At 40.4% G+C, this 24838-nt stretch overlaps 1 protein-coding gene and 1 long non-coding RNA gene across 2 annotated transcripts in view; both read left to right on the top strand.

Annotated features, from left to right (window-relative positions):
- The first annotated feature begins 791 nt into the window (after positions 1-791).
- Positions 792-10428, top strand: LOC117966119 (uncharacterized). The gene is made up of 4 exons (XR_004661628.2): positions 792-1225; positions 1333-1389; positions 4553-4611; positions 9334-10428. It is a non-coding gene; the product is annotated as an uncharacterized LOC117966119 (long non-coding RNA).
- Positions 10429-18581: 8153 nt separating this feature from the next.
- Positions 18582-24838, top strand: part of LOC117971683 (transforming acidic coiled-coil-containing protein 1-like) — a 61823-nt gene continuing 55566 nt past the window's right edge. The window contains exon 1 of the mRNA XM_059008426.1: positions 18582-18829. Coding sequence (XP_058864409.1) covers positions 18759-18829 — 71 coding nt within the window. The 5' untranslated portion in view covers positions 18582-18758. The remainder of the gene's footprint in view (positions 18830-24838) is intronic.

The following is a 24838-nucleotide window of genomic DNA, read 5'->3' as shown; positions in this document are numbered from 1 at the left end:
TGGAAGATGATGGCTGCAGTGGTTTGTGACTTATTAACACCTAATTAGATCTATGTTCTAATCCAAGGATATCATTGTAGCATGGCCAGGTCCTGTTGCAGGTGAGTACCCAGGGTCTGGAAAGTATGGGGATGATTTCAGAGAATACTATGGAAATTAAAATGGCCAAGTCAATTAAGTACATCATTTTTTTAAGAGTAGTGCCCGGTACATTACATTTTTCATGTATCATTTTTTCAGAGCACAGTTTTTTTTATTTTACACAATTTCTTTAACATCATCCCTTTGTTAGGCTATCTTGAAACAAAACTCTCTACAGCAGTTACTACATAGTATAATATTTCTTAATAATACTTAATAATCAGTTAAGGTTTAACTTATATTACAGTGCATGACTGAGTGATACATGCAGAGGATACAAAGCTTTCAGGGTCTTCAGCTTCTTTGTTTATGGTGAATTGGTTATATTTTCTCAGTTATTTTTTAAAGGCTTATTTTTATTCATAAATGGTACGTGTACCGATATGTATACATTATACAAGGATTTTCATCTATAAATTTAAACACAAAACGAATGCAGTACGAGCTGGTTGTTCAGGTATTTTGCACTAATAATACTGCAGTTTAAACACGCATTTTTTTTTTTATTATCTTGAAAGGAAGGTCAAACGCAATACAAACTTCTTGAACTGTTTTTAGATTCATGCGTCTTCAGAGAAATAAACGACCACCGCATTAGCATAAAAACGTGTCGTTAATTAATTGACTGATCGACTGTTCCAGGAGTGACGCTTTATTCGTCTCATTTGACAGGGAAGTTGTTTATTTATGGTCGGAGGAAGCAGTATCGTTTTTTACTCTTATCTTACAACGCAACACATGTCTGTATGACTTTGCAAAAGCAATCGCAGAGAATTGCAATTAGGCTACAAGGTAATTGTGCAGCATTGACGGTAAAATAACAATTAAACGGAGCACTGTAACTTTAAATAACAATGCATTTGCGCCCAAAGGGAATCCGACCATTTCCTTTCTGTTGTATCTGAATTCGCCAAATATTACAAAACATCCTTTTCCTTGAAGGCATTATCCCAGCATATTGGCTATCCTCCCTTCCTTCCCCAGAATTCCAGGATTGGATAAGGAGGTTTGCATTGTGCATTGCTTAGAGCAGAACGACAAAACCGACGGGTTTCATTCTATAAAGAGATGCTATTACAATAAAGTAATAATGTGTTTTGTTTTCTTTCTAACGTTACTTTTATCAATATGAGTTATTTATACATACGAAGTAATGTTAATCTTTGCGGGGTTTTTTTTCTTTTCGTTTAGAAATAGTTGTACAACAGGTGAACCGGAATGGAAGATCAGACCGAAAGTCTTTCAAAGGTATTTAATTTTTTTTAACTTCAATTAAAAATACATGTATACTGCGGATACATTTAATAGGTGTCTTTGTATTTTAAAAGAAACGCTATTTTGAAAAAGTTTCTGGGACAAAACTATAAACTGGAACGTACGTTTATCATGAGTTAGGATGGACAGGTTCCAACACACGCACTTGCAACAGCCTGACCTAGTTAATAAAATACGTGTTTTAGAAATGCAGTCAAGACGTTTAACTTGCAGTTCAGCACAAAGTAGTTAAGATATTGTATGTGTGTGAATGGGGGTGGGGGTGTAACAGGAAGGGATACAACTTCTAGATAAGATATCACAATCCTCAGCAGCCCTCATCTACCACGATCAGATAAACCCTAAACCTAATAAATATTTACTTTGCTTCAAACTAACAGCTAAGTTCAAGTCTTGCAGACTGTATAATCACCTGTTTCAGTTCATTTGCATGACATAAGAGTGTCATGTGACCTTACAAGGGTGAAATGTTTGTTAAATTAAGCAGAGGAGGGCCATGGCATATACTCCCCTCAATCATAAGTGTACCTCCGGAATGTGGTATGTAGGGGATTTGTTACTGTCATAGGAACCTAATGAGTATAAACATAGATTCCTACCATTGGATTTCTGTGCAGTCCTGATTTAGAATGTCATTATATCTTTTATAATGTCAAATCTCTGCAATTACAGTTATGGGACTTACCAAGTAATTTTGTTACCTCATAACCCTAGACTCAACACTAATGGTACCCTATACTAGGTAATGGAGACATGTACTGATAATTACTTAACATAGTCCAGTTAATACTGGGACTAGTAAAAGCTGTTTTGTCATGTTTGAACATTCTTTCCCAATGTAAACCTGGTACCCCATGCAAATGACCTATTAAGGAAAAGGGAATATACAATAGGATGAGTTATTTATTTCAGACATCATTTGCATTGGTTTCCTTGCATATCAGATGGTCATTTTCACAATGGATTACATTTCAAGCAGTGTTTGTTATCCGGTTATTTGTCCCAGCACTACAGTACATTATTGGTTTGTGTACAATACAGTTACAATGCTTTACCAGAAGTCTATCATTTACCTAATTTAGATTCAGCTGCAGCACCCTATAGAAGTAACTTTTCTTGCTTTATAAAGTGAAATGAAACCTGCTGAATAATGTTACGTTAACATATGAAATTACATACCGCTGTGTAGTTTTCCATGTACTTCACATATAAATGAGAAATTGAAAAATGTGACATTTCGAAATACTGTATTACTGTGATGGCTTCCGGTACACTTTTGCAATATCATTTTGTAGTTTCTTTTATTACATGATGTTAACTAAAAATATTGAAATTATGGTCACACACACACACACACACACACACATATATATATATATATATATATATATATATATATATATATATATATATATATATATAATCATTATTATTACTATTTAATTATTATGTCTCAGTCCTAAAATTCTGGGTGATGCAAAACTGTTGTCCATAGCTGTGTACATTCTGGTAGATCCCAAAGGGTAAATGCTATTGATATTACCCAGCAAAAGCTTCTGTGAGTCGCTGAACTTTAATTGCTGTTTTCCCTTTTCATTAAAAGATTAACACCAAGTTCTGTAGATATGTATAAATAATGATGAACATGTTTTAAAAATATACACAAAGTAATTGAGGAATTCAATTTTTTTTTGCTTTTCAAAACAATAGACGGAGTTGCTAATGGCAACAGTAATAACATCAGCTGAGTAATGCACACAGGCCCTGTGGTTTCCGACCTTGGTCTGCCAAGTTTAAATACCGGCGCACTGCTGAAAAAACAGCTCACTTCTCTGGTGTTTGTCTGGCTTTTGATCCCAGTAGAGGCTGGGCAGATGTGGCCTGTGCCTTCCTTTTTTATCCTCCTTTTAAAAGCTGCATTATCATTAAGACTAAAGTGTATTCAACCACACCCCTGCCAGCTTGTAGAGTTTGGGAGTGTTGCTCATTTTACAGCCATTCAAAGGTTTGCTTAAATAGCTTGGTATCCCTGAATGGATAATTGACTGCTCTTCAAATACATAGGCAAATGATTTTAATGAGCAATAAGCCGTCTAATTCTAGCAGTGATACACAGGAGAAGACATGTATCCCATTGAGGAGTTTCTTTTTAAAGGGTTTACTCCAATTAACTCCTACTTTTTTGGGAAGAAACAACGAAAAAAACACTGTTCAAATTTAAGGGCAAGAGCTGAGACCAGAGTAAATGTCTTTAAGCTGGCCTCAAGCTCAAAGACTGGCCTAAAGGAATCCAAGACTGCTGTAAATGCAATCCCTGTGCATTGGGTATTAGGACTGAAACTGAGGTGCACACATGTGTGAGGTTATGAGGCTTCCAAAACATGTGGAAAAATGTAATTGACTAGCGAAGAAATGATAGGGACTCCAAAATATGTGACCTGTATTCACAGAACGTTTAAGGAAAGAGTTTTAAGGACTGAATTTTTTTTTTTTAAAGCCCATTTTCCACAGAAAGGTCTATATAAACATACTAGGAATTGGCTTAACTAAATATTAATGTAAAAACAATAAAACAATTACTTCAGACAGTCCTTAAGGTTTTGTAAATCAACCTATATGTTGTCTTACTTATTTTATTTTTTTTATCATTGTTATTATTTCAATTTATTCTATAGCATTTAATCCCCGTAAAATACAGTCAATTATTTTATATGTTACTGGGGCTGCAGTATGACCGTACTTAAACTGTTCCAGGCTAGTGTGAAGTTGTTTCTTCTTGATACAGTAACTGATAAGCTGTTGGTGTGACTGAAAGGGCCGTGTGTGTGCGTGTGTGTGTGTGTGTGTGTGTGTGTGTGTGTGGGGCCATACACTAACACTTACTGAATCATCCTACACAGAAACACAGGACTTAGTTACAACACTGTAGATAATTTGGTGGAAGCTGTGTTTACACATGCTTGCTCGGACGCATATCATTTTCCACAGAATAGTTTCTGTATAATTATAACCGTCTGAAACTGGACTGGCAGTCTTTTCCTGGGGCCGACTTGCACGTTGAAGACCTTGCGTGTTTTTGTCAAAAGGTGAAGAAGTGTGACATTTATTTTATTATAATTGTTTTTGTTTTATAAAGAACAGACTCTAAACTAGAGGAAACAGCTGCTTTGCCCGTGTCGGCTCCATAGAAACTGGGTAAGTGGGTTGTTTTATTGTTTTCCACAGTTCTTTTTCTGAGCTCTGAAGTTTAGTTTTGCTTTGCCGTCATCTCCAAGCTTCCTCACTTTCAAGTTTGGATTTCAAGACAAGTGTCCCCTTATCTGGAACCAGTAAGGTGCTGTTGGGATTGTGTATCAAATAGGAATGAAACCATTCATACTTTTCAACTTTTGGTAGTTGGAAATCGTTAGCTTTAAAACTAGAAGGATTTTATTTGCTGAAATTTGGGTTGTCCTATTGTTGCGTATTGCTGAAATATGAACATAGAAAAAAGGTTTGGAGTGGGGGGACTAATAATATATATATATATATATATAGCTTAAAATCTTTGAAATCAAACCAGTTTAATAGGAGATCAATGTTTTTGGTGTATTTTTTATTAAAGAAGTGCCACACATCTAGAGAACTAGTGATAACATTAAAGACTGTCTGGGCAGGACTATATGGCTGTTGGCTGACTTACATTTTCACATATATCTATTGAACCATCCAAGTGGGATGAAACTAAGGATATAATTTCGAAGTTATTCAAAGTGTCTAAATCTGGGGATATATGGAGCAGTCCATAGGTGTGGATGTAGGTCATGGTAAACTACTTTTTCAAGACACTGATCTCTCTAACTTTGTTTTAACATCCGTGGTGGAGGATACATGCTACTGATATGCTTGTTTAATTATTCAAAGCAGTGTATTTATGGCCATCCTATATCTGGGCTAGCTACTAGTAGCAATGCAAGTGTAGGCTATGTGTATATGAGGATTACATTATACATTTTCTGTAGCAGCCACAATGCAGAAAATACCAGGAGAAAAATTCTTCATATTATTACCCCTGTCAGAAGTCATTAAATAGTGAGTACATGAGCAGCTTCTTTTGAAGTGGAATTTATCGGGCCTCCAAAAGGGTTATCCTGTTACTGCTGCAGATTAGTAATATCTTTCAGCTAAATGAGCTGCCTGCCTTTGAAGAAACTTACATAAGCAATGACCAAACCTAAAACAACATGGAATAACTCGAGTTCACTGGCTGCCTTTAGTCGCGTGTGATTTGCGTCCTACTGAGTCTAGAGGTAGACTTCTGCTGCTGAAGATCAGTTGCACTTCATCGGATCATTGAAGCCAGTGAAATGTTTTTTTCAAGGTAAATACATTTCAGTGACAGATCTGTTTACTGTACTCTTAAGTCCTAGATGCAAGGCTTTATTTTCAGTGGCTCCAGCTTGTTTGGTTTTGTCTGTCCGATAAATAGAAGCAGTCAGAAACTCGCAGTGTCCTTGCAAACAGCACTGTCTTTTAAAACTCCTCTTGTTTAGACTATTGAAATGACCAGGAGTTGAGCAATCTGGTAAATCTGCTCCGATTGCACTTATCACAGTACGAATACATCGCACCTGAGTCTGTAGGTTTCATAATTGGAGCTGCTTATGCAGTTATGAGGGAGGAACAAATTAATTAACATAACATAGTTAATTAAAGAAACTCAGGACTGGATGCAGGGCTAGTGCGAGTTTCAAGCACCGAGCACAGTAAGTTACTGATGGTGCACAGAGGTCTATATAAACATACTTGCATACTTTTTTTTACAGACATCAAGCCGGATTCAGCAATGTGTTTTGCGCCGTTGCTGGGGAAAGGAAATGTAACACAACATGTATCGATGTGTATTTTATTAACAAAAGTATACCTAGGTTGTAACTGATAGTCCATAATAATAATATTAAGAATAATAATCCTTACAATAAAAGGTACAGTAAAGACTACCCCATTCAGAGATTTAAAACAATCTTTATTGTTTTTTTTTTTATGGTTCTCATTCAAAACATAGGAAATCTTATGCGTTGATCACTGTCATACCTTTTATCACACACTCCTGGTCTCCTACAGACGTTTCGGATTGTGTTTGTCTATAATCTGATAAACTTACGATTTTATAGTGATATTTTTAACCTTTCTGGTACCGTGTGATCATTACTTGATGACGAGGGTCCTCTGCATTGTATTTTCACTGGTTTACACTGCCTGGGCTGCACATGCAGTTTCTTAGAGAGAAAGAGTTACTTGCATGCGCAGCAATTGAATACAACATAAACAGTGCACTTCAGTCTTTCTGTTATTTATTTATTTATTACTGATCAGAAGCTATTATTAGGCTTCTGAGATAGAGGTACCTGCTTCACTAGGATGTGCTGTCAGATATGAAGGGAAAAAAGGGGAGAAAGAGCATGCGATCAAATTAAAAGAAATAGTCTTGAGTCTGTTTCTAACTGGGATGTAAAGATCCAACACAGACATCCACCAGCTCAGTTAAATAAGCAACATCCTTTCATCTGCATTGTTTTGCTTAAGTACTCAAGAGACCAATGTATGTCGCTGTACATTTGTACAAATATTAGTCTGGAGAAGGGCTTTACCTACTGTGAAACTCGCAAGCATGAGAGGATCAGAATGTGAGGGTGTATGGATGTGCCTGTCTAGCTCTATACATTTGTACAGTTGATATAGGTCTTATATTGATCTCCTTTTTCATTATACTGTGTAGATGCAATCACAACGTTTTAAAGATAAATTGAAAAAGAAAAATCCTATATTATCTGTCAATGGTGTCTTTTCCCTAACAGCTAACTGCTCTCAATCTTATACACTACCCATTCCATACATATTGTATCTATAACATTGCCTGATGATCTTTCATTTATTTCCTAATGTAGTGGCCACACCTTGTATTCATTAGCATTTACAGTACAGTACATTCTGGATTTTGCACTGTGCATAATGCCTTGTGCACAGCAGGGTTCTGGTGTAAATAAACAGTCAGAGCAACAGGAACTCAAAATGAAAAACGAGTTGTGTAAAATAGCTCAATATTATTGCTCTGAAAAAAAAAACAGGGAGAGGTGATGTTATGCCATGAATTGGGTATTATTTCAACACCAAACCCTGAGAAGACCTTGTATTCCCCCATAACACCAAGGCAAGGTTTATAAGAAACTCCCACTTGTCTCTCCCTTAATAGTGCATTTAGTTCTGACCAAAACAATGCTCTCCCACCACTTGATTTTGCCTGTCAAATTGGGTAAATTCTGCAATATCTCCATAGTAATTTTAAACTGGAACTCTGACATGCGTAAGGCATGGGCAACTGCGAAAAGGGCTGTACCTGAAGTTTATTTTTAAAAAAAAGCCTTTTCCTAGAAATTATTATTTCCTTTCCAGCAACAGAGGTCAGGTTTTTGCCCCTGTCTGCGGGTGTTACTCAGCTGATTGAGCCGCTGCTTGTACAGGGATGGGCGCAGTGGAAACACAAAGGCACTTAACTGCATTGGCTCACCAAAACATTCCCAGACAGTGTATTGGCGCTGCTCTGTGTGAGAAAACTGGGTGTTAACATTTCCAGGTCACAAATGCCACAAGGTGGGGCTATTTTCAAAGCTAATCCATTGTTTATTTCTAGTTTAGGAAGTTGTAACTAAGGGTTTATTAGATTAATTATGCAGACCTTTTTATTTATTTATTTTAAATTTTTAACTGCCTCTACTCGGGGAACACCACTAAGTAAAATGCAACACACTTGGTTTCCTGTTTACTTCCTGTGCAGTATGTATTAGGGTCTTACCTATTGGCAGACATTGAGGCGAAGTAAACAGGGAAGACAGTCAAGTGTGCATCCTTCTACCGCCACCTGCCTTCTACTTCCAGAGGTCCCATCAAGGAACACAGAGAGCCCGAGAACATGTGATTCCTTGGAAAAGCAGCGATTGGTTACTGGGAGTGCGAACTAAAACATGAGGCTTCTGGAAGTTTGAGTTCTTGTAAAACTCCAAGAAGAATCGTGGCTCCTCAGTAATCAATCGCTGTTCTTCCAGGTTTCCAATGTCCCTATACGCCATATTTTCAAAGCGTTCTTTAATTCACTTCTATTTTTTTTAAAGGAGAAAAAATCATGTTAATATTACAAAATGAAAGACAAAACATATAGAGAGTGCTTAAGAGGACTTGAAATGTATAACTAGGGCTTCTGACTTAGGTTTTAATGGTAAAAAACAATACAAAAAATAAATACAAATACACCTGACTTGTATCTAGCATTGATTCGTTCTGAATACTTTAAACCCACCCCAACTGCTGAGTGGCAGTGCATTCCTATATTTCTATTGGAGGATTATAACACGTGTGCAAGATTTAAAACGTGATTATAATTACTAGAAGCAGAGGATTGTTCTTGCTTGCGAGATTTAAAGCTATATTAGTTACATAGGGAGTATTTACAAACTTGTGGAATTTAAAACAGAATTGTAATTTGTTGCAAAATATAAAAAAATGCTTAAGCACGCAGAAGCCCCAGAAGAATATGACCATTGCCTTGAGGATTTCATTGTGGAAGACAGAAAAGGAAAGAAGGTACATGAAGTGTGCACCTACTGTTGAGTTAATACATATTGTGACAGAAAAAAAAAAAATTGTTCAGGAATTTTGGAAAGTAACCGAAAACAATCATTTCAGTAGTATATAAAAAGCGAAAGCCCTGAAAAAAAAAGATTTACATAAAATAAAACTCGAAAATAGCTAAAAATAAGCACCGAAAAAAATGAAATTGATGAAAACAGAAAAACAGAAGCCCAACGTATAACTTAGTAGTTTGGTTCTAGTTTTATAAAAGTTAACATGTTTTTTTTTTTGTTTTTTTTTACCTCTTTCAAGAAATAGGAGTTCATTAAAGATGGAGTAAACGCTTTGAGAATATGGCCCTGTTTTGATGTGACCTCTAGAATGCTGGGGCGCCGCAGAAGAGCAGTGATGAGTACATTTAGTTCATTAGTAAAAAATAAAAACATGTAAAATCAATTTAAAACATTTAAAAACCACTACGCAGTTACATAATGTGCCTTGAGGCTCTGTGGGGAATACTGAAAGACAATGCACAGGAGATATTGAGATTTAACAAAAAGAGCTTTAAATCTCATTAGAGTCTTCAAAGCTTCGGGACAGATAAGATGGCTTCTGTTTCATTGCAACCCACCCCCCTGGATGGGAATATGAGTGTTTCCATTGCGCTGGTCCACAGAGAGATCTCTGTTTGCGAGTGCAGTCATGTGATCTGGCGCCTGGCTAAGGAGATTCCCAGGTGTTTGTACTTGACAACCTGATGGAAAAATGAGTTTAAGTGTCCTGCCTTCTCTAAAGTTTTTTTTATGCAAATGAAATCCTTGGCATTGTAATAAAAGCCATCCCCCACTTGCAGCAGATCTGACAGTGAGCTGATAGTAGGTGCTCTGTTGGCAGGTGCTTCCGTATCCAAGACTGTACACACTACTGACGTTTCACGAGAAACCATTTCAAAATGAATGAGCCATACTAGAATGAAATAACTGTTGTAGAAATATCCACACATTCATTCAAACAAACGTAGGCCCTTGGTGACAGTTTTTCTCCTGGCTGCCAGGAAGTTGCTGAGTTCTTCGCCAAGAAGGATTAGGTGATGTAACTTCTCTAAAAATAAAATATCTGTATTTCATAAACAAACATTTGTACAACTATAATGACCCTTTCTAACAACAGTAATTACTATGAAATTAATACTTCACTGTTTCATCACCAAGTACAGAAAGATAATCCTACGATAAGTAAATAGTTTAGGCCAAATTAGTCAATGTACACATACGTGTTGTACACATGTAGTCTTGGAGGGCTTCTAGTGGTGGCTTTATTGATTTCCAGTATGTCCTTAATCCTAAAATGTAAACATTTAGGAAATTAAAATTAACACCCCTATACAGTCTATTTTAATGAAGGGAAAATCAAACCGCTAGTATATACTAGTAATAACAACTCAGCCACCCTTGAGTTAATATTTCAAGTTATTTGTTTAAAAAAAAAAATTAAATTAAAAAATAAGTAAGTTTTATTTTCTTTACAACAAAATGCAATTTGCACATTTAAATCCATTTGTGTCTTATATTAATAATAAAAAATATTGCCATGAACATATATGAGATTCATTTACATGTCTGCAGTGTTCAAAGGGATAACAACTGGAAGAAAAGAAGTCTCCTCAGTTTTAGAACATGAGTCATTTAAAAAGACTTCAGATATCCTGCATAGTTCTCTGGTGCGGCACTTTAATGACCATGCCCCTAAAAGGAAGAGATAGGAAATTCAGTAGCAATAAAAACAAGACATGTTTATACTCTGTAGAGGACAAAGCCTCAAAGTTGAGGACGCTGCACTAATCCAATCAATAGAGAGAGGTATCAGTGTTGTGTTCTGCCCTGCGTCGGTATCACTGAGATCTGCCTTTGTGACCCAGAGTCCAGGTGACACTTTCTCGTTTGCAAATCTCATTGGAACCAGGAATTTGAATTGTAAATTAAAGAAGTGCATCTGCTAGCTTCTGCGTTATGACCTCAAGGTGTGGTTGCAATAGATAATCTGTCCCTAAACAAACAAGACGGACAAGATTATGAGAAGATATTTGCATTTCAGGAACTGGTTTCTAAAAGCAGAGATGTGCAACACTGTGAAATGTACTACAGATTGTATACATGTCATACCCTCAGTGACTTCCTGTGATCAGGTGCAGTGGTGCAGTAAATAAATCCAGTCCACACAATCCTTTTCTCCCAAAACAGTCTGTGGACTTTAATAATAATAAAAATAATAACAACAAACACAAAATAAGTCCACCCCTTTACCAGCGATGGTATTGGGGGGGGTACACGGCAGCTTTTCTAAAAATAAACAAAAACGGGACTTTGTCCGTCCCCGCGTTCTCTGTGCGCGCAGTGCTCTCGCTCCAGAGAAGCGTGGTGCCGTGAGTGGTGCTGTGCTGTGCTGTGCTGTGCTGTGCAGTGCAAGGACGTGCTCTTTATCAATCGCCGGTCCGCGGCTCACTCCTCCTCTGCAACACAAAACACACGTAATCCAAACTCATAAAAACAATACAGGCTCCGGCCGTTTGCATTTCATTCTCAGCGCAAGGGGAGGTTTTGACATAGCTGCTTCCCCTTTGTACCCAGCAAACTCCTCCCTGCAGCCAACGCGTCGCCATGATTTCTCCAATAGAGGGCTGCCCCGCAGCTGACTGCAATGGAATCGTCCTGAGTACTTGCAGCTACGCGCCCCTCCTAATATGGTCACCTTCCGGTTTCCACCTACCACCGAGGTGGCAGATCTAGGCGGCAGCTTACCTTCCCCCTTACACAGCGCCCTTTCTAATCGGGAGGGAGATTTGCAGCATCGATCCTTTCTCTCTCTATCACATATCTCACCCCTCAGAGTGATGCCGAAGGAACACTCGGCCAACACTACATTCCCCAATGGTCCCCCCTCCCTTGAAAAAAAATCTGCATTTTGATGCTCCTTACCCGCACGATGTTTCACTGTATAGTGGAAGGGTTGCAGCGCCAGATACCACCGAGTTATCCGAGCGTTATTGTCCTTCATCGTGTGTAACCACCTTAAAGGAGCATGATCAGTGACAAGAGAGAAAGAACGCCCCAACAAGTAATAGCGAAGAGCATGAGTAGCCCATTTGATGGCTAAACACTCCTTCTCAATGACAGAGTAGTTAATTTCCCTAGGAGCCATTTTTTTGCTCAAATAAATGATAGGGTGTTCCACTCCGTCAACTTGTTGGGACAGGACCGCCCCCAGACCAATGTGGGAGGCATCAGTCTGAAGGATGAACTCTTTGCTGAAATCTGGTGAAATCAGAGCGGGAGCTTGACAGAGTCGCTTCTTAATCATATCAAATGCTTCCTGACACTGCCCTGTCCATTTAACTAATTTTGGAGCAGCCTTTCGGGTGAGATCGACCAGGGGGTTGACTATGGTGGCATACTCGGGGATAAAACGGCGATAATAGCCGGCTAACCCCAGTAGTGATCTCACCTGTGACTTGGTTCTCGGGATCGCCGTCTCCACCAGCGCCTGGACTTTGGAGGCGATAGGCTTTACCCGGCCATTACCCATAATATAGCCAAGATACTGGGTCTCCTGTTTGCCAAATGCACACTTGCCCAGCTTGGCTGTTAGCCCAGCCCCCCTTAGAGACTGTAGGACGGCTGAAAGCCTAATAATATGCTCCTTCCAGGTGGAGCTAAAAATCACTACATCATCGATGTATGCGGCTGCGTACTGATGATGAGGAGCCAAGACCTGGTCCATCAGTCTCTGAAAGGTGGCGGGAGCTCCATGCAACCCGAAGGGCATGGTCCGGAAATGGAACAAGCCATCTGGGGTAGAGAAAGCAGTTTTCTCTTTTGAGCTCTGAGTGAGTGGAATCTGCCAGTACCCCTTCGTCAGATCCAAAGTCGAAATTAACCGCGCCTTACCCAGTCGGTCGAGGAGCTCGTCCACTCGGGGCATTGGATACGCATCAAACTTAGAGATGGCATTGACCTTCCGGAAATCCACACAGAACCGAGTGGAGCCGTCCTTTTTGCCCACCATCACGATAGGACTGCACCACTCGCTCCGGGAAGGCTCAATGACTCCAAGCCTGAGCATATCCTCCACCTCCTCGTGAACGGGACCCCTGCGACTCTCCGGGATCCGGTACGGTCTCTCTCGGACCCTGACACCTGGCGGAGTAATAATAGCATGAGAAATAACATTAGTCCTGCCGGGCAAATCAGAAAAAACATCACTAAACCTTTCCACCAACTGGAAGAGCTCACGTTCCTGATCCGGAAGTAACTGTTCTCCCATCGGAATGTTAGTTGCAGCTAATGGATTGACAGTGGGACCAAAATCCTCTTCTAAACTGTCACCAGCTATAAACAGGGCCTCCCTTTCATTCCAGGGTTTTAGCAAGTTAATGTGATAAATTTCTGTCTTATTTCGGCGATTGGGTTGTCTAATTTCATAATTCACATTACCAATTCCCCGTATCACCTCATATGGCCCCTGCCATTTAGCATACAACTTAGACTCTGATGAAGGAAGTAGCAGCAGTACTTTATCACCTGGCCGAAAAGTCCGAATTCTTGCTTGTTTGTTGTACTGCTGCTCTTGGCGATGCTGAGCTAGTTTTAGGTTTTCTTGTGCCAAACGACCAACCAATTCCAGGCGGTCTCTTAACAGGATTACGTATTTGACTATGTTTTTGGAAGTTTTTGTTTGCTCCTCCCACCCTTCTTTCACAAGATCCAGAATGCCCCGTGGTTGCCTCCCATACAGCAGCTCAAAGGGAGAGAACCCAGTCGAGCTCTGAGGCACCTCTCTCACTGCAAACATCAGGTAGGGGAGGAGTTTAGCCCAATGTTTCTGCTCTTGGGTGACAAACCGCTTCAGCATCTGTTTTAAAGTCTGATTAAAACGTTCCACCAAACCGTCCGTCTGCGGGTGATAAACAGAGGTTCGAATGGACTTAATTTGCAACAATTTATACAATTCTTTCAAACACTGTGACATGAAGTTCGTTCCGTGATCAGTGAGGATTTCTTTTGGAATCCCTACTCTCGTTATAATCTGTACTAACTCTCGAGCAACTGCTGCGGCACTAGTAGATCTCAATGGTACTGCCTCTGGATATCTGGTCGCGTAGTCCACCACTACCAAAATGTGCGTGTATCCAGAGTCAGACTGGCTCAAGGGACCCACTATGTCCATAGCAATGCGTTCAAAGGGAACTGAGATCAGGGGCAGTGGGACCAGCGGGGCCGGGCGAACCCGCCCCGGCGCTACTTGCTGGCATTCCGGACACCCCGCTACATATCGCGTCACCTCACTATAGACTCCCATCCAATAAAATCGAGCCAATATTCGTTCCCGAGTCTTATCGCTACCTAAATGGCCCGAACATGGGACATCGTGAGCCAACCGCATGATCTCACGTCGAAAAGACTGAGGAACGAGTAATTGTGTTACAATCTGGCTTGTGCTCGTGGCTTGGGATACCCTATACAGCAAATGCCCGACAATAATGTGGTGAGGATATGTAAGCGGCCGGTTATCCTCTACATCCTTCCCCTCGATAGACCGAACCTGCCCCCAGATGTGTGCCAGCGAAGGATCATTCTTTTGTTCCAACGCTAGGTCCACATCTCGGTCCCAGAACTTCGGGATATCGAGCGGAGCTACAGTAGCTTCAGCACTGGGGGCCCCAGTAACCTGCCCCCGCAGGTCACACTGAGTCCCAATCCCCTTTCCCTTACATTTAACAGACTCTGAAGTTTCCCCCACCAAACCCCAGCCTTGTCTTATTGACATTCCTTCCCATTTTTCGACCCTTCGCTCTTTTTTTGTTTTTTTCGGGCGAAATCGGGAATAGAACAAATCAGCTTGCAGCGGGAATATTTTCCCAATAGTTTCCCCCGCTGCTCCCATGGTCTTACCGGAGACTGGCGTTACCGTTTTATTAATCATTGTTTCAAAATATGGCCAGTCTCGACCTAAAATAACTGGATATGGCAACTTTGCAGCCACTGCCACGATTACGCGGCGGGAATGACATCCAATCGTCACATCTAATTTAGTGAGGGGGTAGTCCTTGTTATCCCCGTGAATACAGGAAATGACCACGACCCCGCGTGACCACCAAGGTACCCCCGCCAACAGAGCTTCTTCAATTAAAGTCTGCCCACATCCTGAGTCCACTAACGCGTGGGTACTCACATCACCAACCCGTACATCAACAATGCAAGGCCCCTCCCAATCATTACCCCTGGACTTACCTGGTGCTGTTGGTAGGTAATGGGAGGCCGCACCACATTCCATCGCCGCCGGACAATTCCGCGCAAGGTGGCCGACCTCATGGCACCGGTAACACGTGGGGTGAAAGGGCGCCCACGGAGCTTGCGTGTCCCGCTGCCGGTTCGGCAGTGGGGAGGGGTTCTCTGCTCTCACCCCGCTGGGGGTCGACCTCGCCCTCCATTGGGGTGGAGGAAGGCCACCCGTGGGGTGCCGATGAGAAGTAGCCCCGTGGGGGGAGGGGGTGAAGTGCTGTGGGGGTCCTGTCCTTGGAGTCGGTCCTGTCCGGGGTCGGTTGGAGGGAGGAGCGGGGGTAACGACCACAGGAGCTGATGCCAAGGCATCCTCATACCCCTCAGCCAATCGGACTGCTGCCTCTAGCGTGGTGGGTCGATGCCTGGTGACCCAGTTCTGGGTGTCCGGCCCCAGCACCTTCACGAACTGCTCTATGGCAATCAGCTCGGTGATCTTTTCTGCATCGTTGGTGCCGGGGCAGAGCCACCGGGTCACATGATCCACTAGTTGCTGGGCCACCACGCGGGGTCGCAGTCCTGGGGGGCGCTGGTACTCCCGGAACCGGCGGCGATGTGTCTCCTCTGTGATGTCCAGCCGCTGGAGAATGGCCTGCTTCACCTGGTCGTACACCAGGGCTTGCTCATGTGTCAAGGCTTGGTAGGCTGCCTGGGCCTCTCCGATCAAATTGGGGCCCAACTGGGTAGCCCACCACTCCCGAGGCCACTGAGCTGCTGTTGCCTGCCTTTCAAAGGCAACTAAGTAAGCCTCAGGGTCATCCTCCAGCGACATCTTCACTACCCTTACCCTTGGTAGGGGTACTGCTGGTTGAACCGCCGGTTCCCTCCCCCGATTGGCCTCCAGGAACAAGCCATGCATCCTTTCCATCATGGCCGTCAATGATTCCTGATGCCTCCGCTCCTGCGCCTCCAACAGCGCTGCCAATGCGGTTGGGTCCATTTATAATCCCACTTCTGGACACCAAGTGTGATCAGGTGCAGTGGTGCAGTAAATAAATCCAGTCCACACAATCCTTTTCTCCCAAAACAGTCTGTGGACTTTAATAATAATAAAAATAATAACAACAAACACAAAATAAGTCCACCCCTTTACCAGCGATGGTATTGGGGGGGGTACACGGCAGCTTTTCTAAAAATAAACAAAAACGGGACTTTGTCCGTCCCCGCGTTCTCTGTGCGCGCAGTGCTCTCGCTCCAGAGAAGCGTGGTGCCGTGAGTGGTGCTGTGCTGTGCTGTGCTGTGCTGTGCAGTGCAAGGACGTGCTCTTTATCAATCGCCGGTCCGCGGCTCACTCCTCCTCTGCAACACAAAACACACGTAATCCAAACTCATAAAAACAATACAGGCTCCGGCCGTTTGCATTTCATTCTCAGCGCAAGGGGAGGTTTTGACATAGCTGCTTCCCCTTTGTACCCAGCAAACTCCTCCCTGCAGCCAACGCGTCGCCATGATTTCTCCAATAGAGGGCTGCCCCGCAGCTGACTGCAATGGAATCGTCCTGAGTACTTGCAGCTACGCGCCCCTCCTAATATGGTCACCTTCCGGTTTCCACCTACCACCGAGGTGGCAGATCTAGGCGGCAGCTTACCTTCCCCCTTACACAGCGCCCTTTCTAATCGGGAGGGAGATTTGCAGCATCGATCCTTTCTCTCTCTATCACACTTCCCTATATCAGTGTCATTGTACATTACAGCAAAGTTATGATGGACACTGTTAATGACAGTGCATATTAATCAGTGTGCTACCATCTATTTGTGCCAACCCCATTATGATCCTTTCTGGTAAAGCTGTGGTCTCCTAATGGTTTTGCTAGTATTGTGCTGGGACTGGTGTTATAATGCTATCCTAATGGCATTTTCTAATTTTTTGGGAAGATCACGTTGCTCTTTTCTATTAATTATTCAGTGTTTTCACTGTGTTGGGTGCAATTTTATACGAACACAACATATTATACTGCAGCGCTAGTAAAAGTGAATTTTGTCATAGTTTTCAAGGAGGGTCAAAAAGGCATGTTATCTTATCATATTTTTGTGGACTGTTTTTGAACATTTCAACTTGTACAGCCTTATTTAAATGCACGGCTTCTATTGTGCATTCGTCTTTAGAACATGTTTGTCTGGCTGGTTAATTGAAGAACCATTGCAGATTGATGGCCTAGTTTTGATGTATGTCAAAATAGTTTGGTATATTATTGAAATGACCAGGTGCCAAAAGTGATAATTCTGATCTGGTCACACTTCTCATCACAGCAATGTGTAGGTTTACTAATAGGAGTTGTTCTTGGAGTTATCAGCGAGGAGTAATTCACTTAACATCAAATTCTTGGCTTGTGAACATTTAAATAATATACATAATTGAAAGTAGCTCTGAAACCCAGGACTAGGTGCAGAGCTAGTGTTATTTTTAAGTCAGTTTAGCTTTTATGAAAGGGTAAAACAGTTACAGGATCGTTTAGATGTATTTAAAAGCCCTGTGATCATACATGTATTTTTCCATCAGTGTTTTGTGGTGTTCAGTTCACTTAAGAGCTTTTAAATAATGGACTCTCTGCCTAGTTTAAGTGTAGCTCTGCACCATTAGCAGATTTTTTTTTTCTTTTAAAAAACTTAAATAATTCAGGCTTAAAGGTTTAGGCAAGTTTTTCTCGGCCGTTCGGTCACCTTTGACTGTAAGAATGAGACTCGGTAGTTCTCACGCAACAAATTATTGTATTTTTTATGTACATACAGCTGAGTCTGAAATAAAAAATCTTGCATAGTTATTCCTTTGTTGCTCTTTGAATATCATTTTAGAAAAGAAAAAAAAAAACTGGTTATAATTTATGAATACATTGCTTAATAAGCCAGCTCTTTCACACACTGCATTCCAACTGAATACATTCTCATGCTAATGCCAGTCCTGTTACATGCTTGGGAAGGAATTTTAAAGGACTGTACCATTTAGACAGCAGGAAAATACAAAAACTGAAACAGTTAAACATTTGAAATAAACAGATAATCTGTATCATTGAAATTATAATAATAATCCACTCTGTGCTTTTAAAGTGAGAAGCGTTTAATAAAGCACATCATCTCCCCCTCCCCACTGGGATATTAGACTGCTCCATGGTCTTTTAATTCCTTCCAAGTGACCACAATCTGTTACACTTGAGTGAGCAGTCATGTGTGTCTGCTAGTTGGGAGATCTGAAGGCGTGTGATTGGTTAAGAAGTTGGCAGAGGATCAGAAGCTGTGTTGCACTGTGGTTAGACAATGCAGTTTCACTGCAGCAGGGTTACGGGCTGAGGGAGTGCTGACATGAAAGTGCACCTCACCTGGGACTCGCATCAGAGAGAGAAACGGCAGCCACAGCTGTGTAGCAAAGGGAGGCAAGGAGAAGAGCGACTAACTAACCTGGGACATCATGGGAGGCTCTGTGTCCCATAATAAGAAGCAGAATGGGAGGACTAGCCCCAAACAGAAGCAAGGTAGAACGTAAGTGCAGAAACTTTCTCCACATTCAGCATGTGCATTTTGCTGTTGTTGCTATTTAGAGCAATTCCATGGATTTTTTTATAGAAATATCTATTTCTGCAGTATGATTTTAGAAGATATTTGTTCATAAGGTTAATGTGGTGAAACACGGTTTCCTGAAAATGCTGCAAGAATAAAAGTGTAAGGGACAAATCCCTTTTTTACAGTTCTTTTGCTTCCTGAATTAGCCAGGACTGTAGATCACATTGCTAACCTTGTACTGCACTAGTTGTAGTTGACAAGCAGGTTTTAAAGAGCAGAAGTTTCAGGGAAGGTAAACAAACTTGTATGTGAACAATTGCATTTGTAATCGGTGCCTTTTTGTTTGACATATTCAAAGTATACTTGCTATAAAAACAGCATGCTTAGAACATATAAGCACAAATGCATTATGGACCATTTGAATCAATTTGGCTGTGCCTTTTTGGTAAATAGAATCCTTGGGAATGTCAGCCCATTCTGCCTAAAAGTGCCGGTTCATTAACCCATTGTGTCCCGCGGTGCTTTTCATAGTACACTTGCATTGAGTTCTTGTGTTGTCCTTTGCTCATCACAGCAGGCCTTAACCCCCATCTGTCAATTTAACAGGGGTCTGCGTGGACAGTATTCAGGTTTGTTTTGCTCTGCCATGTAACCCTGTAAGAACCTGGCTTTTGGCCTGTGCTGTGTGCTTTCAGTCTTTAAATAATTTCAAATGCAGATTTAATGGTAGTCTGCTGGGGGATAGCCCTTTTAAAAGCCTTTCTATACAAACTTTATAGCAAGCTGTACTGTACTTATAGTGTGTGTGTATGTGTGTGCTAGATGTATGTATGTCATGGTGTAGCCTTAAATAATTAATATTGATCTCCATGAAATAAATATGAAAACGTAGGATAACTGCAGGAAGAGGCCTAATGCAGTTTTCTTAAAAAAAAAAAAATGATACTAATGCTTTCCTTTAAAGACCCAAAGGAATGGTGTAACAATATTTGCTGCAAAGCACTGCAGCTGGAAGCTGTCCTCTACAATCAATTTAGATTTTACGGCACTTTACCGCAGCTGTACAGTTACTCTGCAGCAGATCCTTCTGCAGGACAGGCTAAACTGAAGCCCTGTAAAACTAGCTGGAGCTGGAAATCAAGCAGGTTGATTGGAACAACACCATGTTCTGGAATGGCTTTCATTTGAGTACATATGATTGAGTTGCAATATAGCTTTTAGGAATTGTATCTGCATGTTGTTTCATATCCCACATAAGAAACTTTGAGCCATATTTGTGAACCTTAAACTCGTATCATTTAAAGACTGGTTTGTAAAACTGGGTTGGTTCACTCCTGTTCATTTTAGTTCTGTTTTTTGGACCGTCTGAAAAATTTAAGTCAGTAGTAGTACTGGGATGGAAATAAGACACCCTTTGCATAGCAGTTTGATCCATTCCTGGTTTTACTATTAGTTTAATAAGGGACACACCTGAGCTTGTTACTTAGACACTGTGGCTAAACAAGCTCATAGTAAAACCTGGAATGGGTGCAAGTTTGAATTGATGGCCACTAGGGATTTATAATCATCTGGAGATCTGCTTATCAAACCGTGATGAAACTTGCTTCAGATGTTGTTAAATGATAATGCTTGAGATGGTGAACACACAATGTACTCCGGAGACACAAAAGAAAGTTTGTATAATAGGTAGGGGTGTTAATAGTTTAGAGGTCAAACATTAGCCAAGAGTTAAACATAAACTATTTACCTGCTGTCAACCAAGTCAGAAATCAGCCTTGGCCTCAGTATTTACAGAGCAGTAAGTGTGCAGGTAAGCCAGTTTATTTTTACGTTCAGTATTTATTCAGTCACAGTCTTTTCCATGTACAATTACATGCTGTACATATACAGCCTTGTACACCAACACAAGCGGCAGTAATTTATAAAAAGTGATGGATGGCTTCTTATGATTTCTGGTTGGTTATAAACATACCCAGTACAGTATGCTGAAGTTTAAACATGTTTTTTTCTGTTTTTTTTTTTTTACTAAAGTTAAGCTATAACAATCTGTTGTTTACATCAACCAGTAGTCTTTCTATAATGACACTCAGTAGTCTAAGTATATGCACAAATGTATTGCAAACAAACAAATAGCATCTCCTCAGAAATATGGGTTTTGTTCAATATGAGGTCTAGTGCTACAGTAAAAATAGGGACTTTGATTAGAGCGTATCTCAAGCCTTTTTATTGTCATGCAGAACAACAGTATAAACCTGTAATTTCACATCCTGAATGTCAATTAGCCACCATGTGCCCCCATATTTACCTTGTCTTATTCTAATCTTTATGAAATGAACCCTGCTGTCAGTATATGACTTTGTCTTAACTACAAATAGAAGCTGTGAAGTTATATCATTTCTATTTTGAATGCATTTGGATAGATTTATAGTAATTAAAAACAGCACACAGGTGCCAGTTTCTTGTTTTTTGCCATAGACACTAATAATGAAATGATTAATTCCACAGGCACGCTCTGAAGCGTCCTGCAAAATGACTGTCCTTGCTACTGTCCTCTATCATGCCTCTTGTGTATGCTGTTGGGATCTTTTACCCATTTCAGGTCGCCTGTTGTGCTTTATGGTACAGCAGGGATCATATGATTAACCTATTTGTTTTTCTAATTCAAGGCAATGCCAAATCCAATCCGAAATCCTTGTAAAGTGACCAATGTATCTCACAGCTTCTAAACTAGTGGGCAGCGTACCCCGTACACAATTAATTTATCTACACATTTTAAAGTATCTTTCATGCATTATAAACAACTGCTGTTGAATACTGTGTATGCAAATCAATGTCACATTTTAAATACATAGCAAAGTAAATAAAAAATGACTATATGGTAAATCAGTACTACCTTTTTATTGAAAATGTATATGACAGTATTAAAGTTTACTCTTTTAAAACCCTTATTAATCTGTGTTGAACATTCCCCTTACTTGAAGTTTCCCAGTTTTAAGAAACGGGTGTAATTGCACAACGTTTGATTATTAAATTAAATAATTCATACCTTCTCATTACAGCAGGGGTCTCCAACCCTGGTCCTGGCGAGCCCCTATCCAGCATGTTTTATAGGTGTCTTTACATCATCAGTGGCTAAAGGCCTGGAACACCTGTTAATCTTGACTAATTGAGCCAATAATTGGTTCCATTAAATAACAGAGATTGGTTGAAACAAAAACCAGCAGCCACAGTAGCTCTCCAGGACCAGGGTTGGAGACCCAGGCTGCATTACAGCATAGTGGAAAATGAGACCCAGTATTGCCAGCTTTTAAACCAACATGAGCCGTTTAAACCCCACAAAGCTTCCAGTTTTGCCCTCAGTGCTAGAATTTGTGTCGGGCTACATTTGACCATTTGCTTCATCAGCTAGAAAGAGTTCAAATCCCCCCTGTCTCTTTAAATCAACCACTGTCTTGCAGTGCACCATACATGAGCTGCACCTGCATGGCTATTAAATTTTACCATTCAGTAGACTGTTGGCTTTAATACTGTGGTCTGACTTGGAGAATAAGCCCAGTATGCTCTCAATGGGTATAAAGCTTTAGAATAAATACAATCTATGCTGATAATACTAGAATTGAGCAGCTTTGGCTAAGTAAATATTGCAAGCCAGGGAACTCCCATGTCCTGTTGTTTGAAGAGTATTCACAGAAATGTCAATACTGTTATTGGCAGCTCCCTAGGAGGGATTACTTATTACAGTTGTGATCCATGTCCTGCAATCGTGCTTAATTGTGTACCATAATATAATTCTTTGTCATAGAACAAGTGTTGAGAGATCTAGCATCAAATAACGTTTTCTTATTCAATGCTGCCGAGTCATTTTATTGATGTATTTATTTTATTTTTTAGTAGATCACATTTCAGGATCTGTCTTGCATTCATCTTTCATTCAAACATACTTTCTTTTCCCTACATTGCACTTGTTATGTAAACATTCATTTTTTAACACGTGCCATCTTTAAACAACTTCAGTGTTCAGTTGTTATTATTATTATTATTATTATTATTATTATTATTATTATTATTATTATTATTATTATTATTATTATTTGCTTATTTAGCAGACGCCTTTATCCAAGGTGATGTACAGAGACTAGGGTGTGTGAACTATGCATCAGCTGCAGAGTCACTTACAATTACGTCTCACCCGATAGACAGAGCACAAGGAGGTTAAGTGACTTGCTCAGGGTCACACAATGAGTCAGTGGCTGAGGTGGGATTTGAACCGGGGACCTCCTGGTTACATTATGTAAACAGAATATATTTTCCAGTTTGGCCTCATGTGGATTCTACTTCATTAATAGAAATATCTTGTTGGTTGTCCAGTTTCTCTGCATTCCCCAAAGATAGTTACAGCTATAGGGACCTAAATATTTCAAGTATATACAATTTGACATTTAGATTAGTTGCTTATCATTACAAGTCATGTCCTCATTAGAACGTATTAACCGCAACTAGAATTTTGCTAAGAATGTTGCACTCGGAATGTCAATGACATTCTAAAATCTTTAAACCGCAACACATGATATAGAAACAGATTCAATATGTTAAGCTTCGACACAACAGAGTGGCTGAGAAACACACTCAACGTGAGATTGAGGTAGCCGTCAAACATACATACGAGTAATGTATATTTGCTATCAGTCATACTTGATGTGAAGCAGTTATTGAAAGACTGCATTCCGTATACTTTGTATTGGATGGTGTTCTGTATATTATTATTGTCTTCTGGGTAGTATTTCTTTTAAATGAATTAGATGGCCTTTTTGCAGCACCAGCTTGCAGGCTCTTCAAAAGCCTATTGAACCTGAGGATGCAGTACCCATCCTGTCCCTGTAGAGGGCTCTTTTTCACACATTTTTCACTTTGCAAGTATGTCTCGAAATCTACATGGTCTACTGTGTTACTGATTTTAATCACATCTTTCCAGATGGGGTTGCACCCCTAAAATGACAAAGGAGTATGATTTTTTTTTTAAACTACTTTGTGATGCAATGGGGTTCTGTACGATGTCACATCGTTGCTAGATACTTGTTGTGGTTACATGTGGATGACATCAGGCCCAGTGTATTGTGATGTCATCGCTCTGTGTTGCTGGCAAACACAGTCAAAGCACAGCTTACATTTTGTGAGAAAATCAGTTTTGTTTTAGGCGTGTGATAGAAATGCTGCTTTTTATGTTCTATGGACCTGCTCCTGCTGCACTACCGCTTCTGAAAGGAAGCACTCCAGTGTCCAGGTTTGTGAGACTCTCAGTTGTACGAATATCTGAAGCAACAATTAAGTTAAGGTATGATTTGTGGTATAAAATGTGGTATAAAATGGCATTATTTTCATTTTCTGATTGTTAATTTTGACTTGAGGAAACTGCTGTTGCGTTTTCAAATTAAAAAAACAAAAAAAACTGGGGAAATGGACAGATTTCTTTTGTAAGCTGCCACAGACCTCAGTTAATTTCTTGTTTCTTGTAAATGGTATCAACTTTCTTCTTTATCGTTACAATGAAAGTTTGTGGTGTTTGTTGCATAGCAAAAGTAGACAGTTTAACACCAGGAATGTATTACACTGTTATTTTTATTTACGTGTGTGGGGGGGGGGTTTAAAATTCCCTGGTGACTGTATTTAGTGGAGGTGTACGTACATATAAGTAACATTTATTTATAATGTCACACCATTCTAACTCCATGGATACAGTTACACATAGGTGGGATCTTGTGAGGTGCACAGACCATGTTAAATGTGAATAGAAACAGGTTCTGGGGTCTGTGGCAAGGCTTTGTTTGCCTTTTTTGTATTTACCATTAGACTTCAGGTGCATTGAGTAACTGAGTGGCTCGGAGCTAGAATCTTTCTGCTTACTCAGATCACAAATGAAATCTGCTCTGTAGCGCTCTGAGCTGCTCAGTAGGAGCGGAACTGAGCATGTTGTTAAGTGGGTTCTTTCAG

The sequence above is a fragment of the Acipenser ruthenus genome, chromosome 37 (genome assembly GCF_902713425.1).
Source record: "Acipenser ruthenus chromosome 37, fAciRut3.2 maternal haplotype, whole genome shotgun sequence".
Taxonomy (NCBI): Eukaryota; Metazoa; Chordata; class Actinopteri; order Acipenseriformes; family Acipenseridae; genus Acipenser; species Acipenser ruthenus.
The sequence above is the reverse complement of the archived record's forward strand: the minus strand, read 5'-3'. Positions and strand labels throughout refer to the sequence as shown.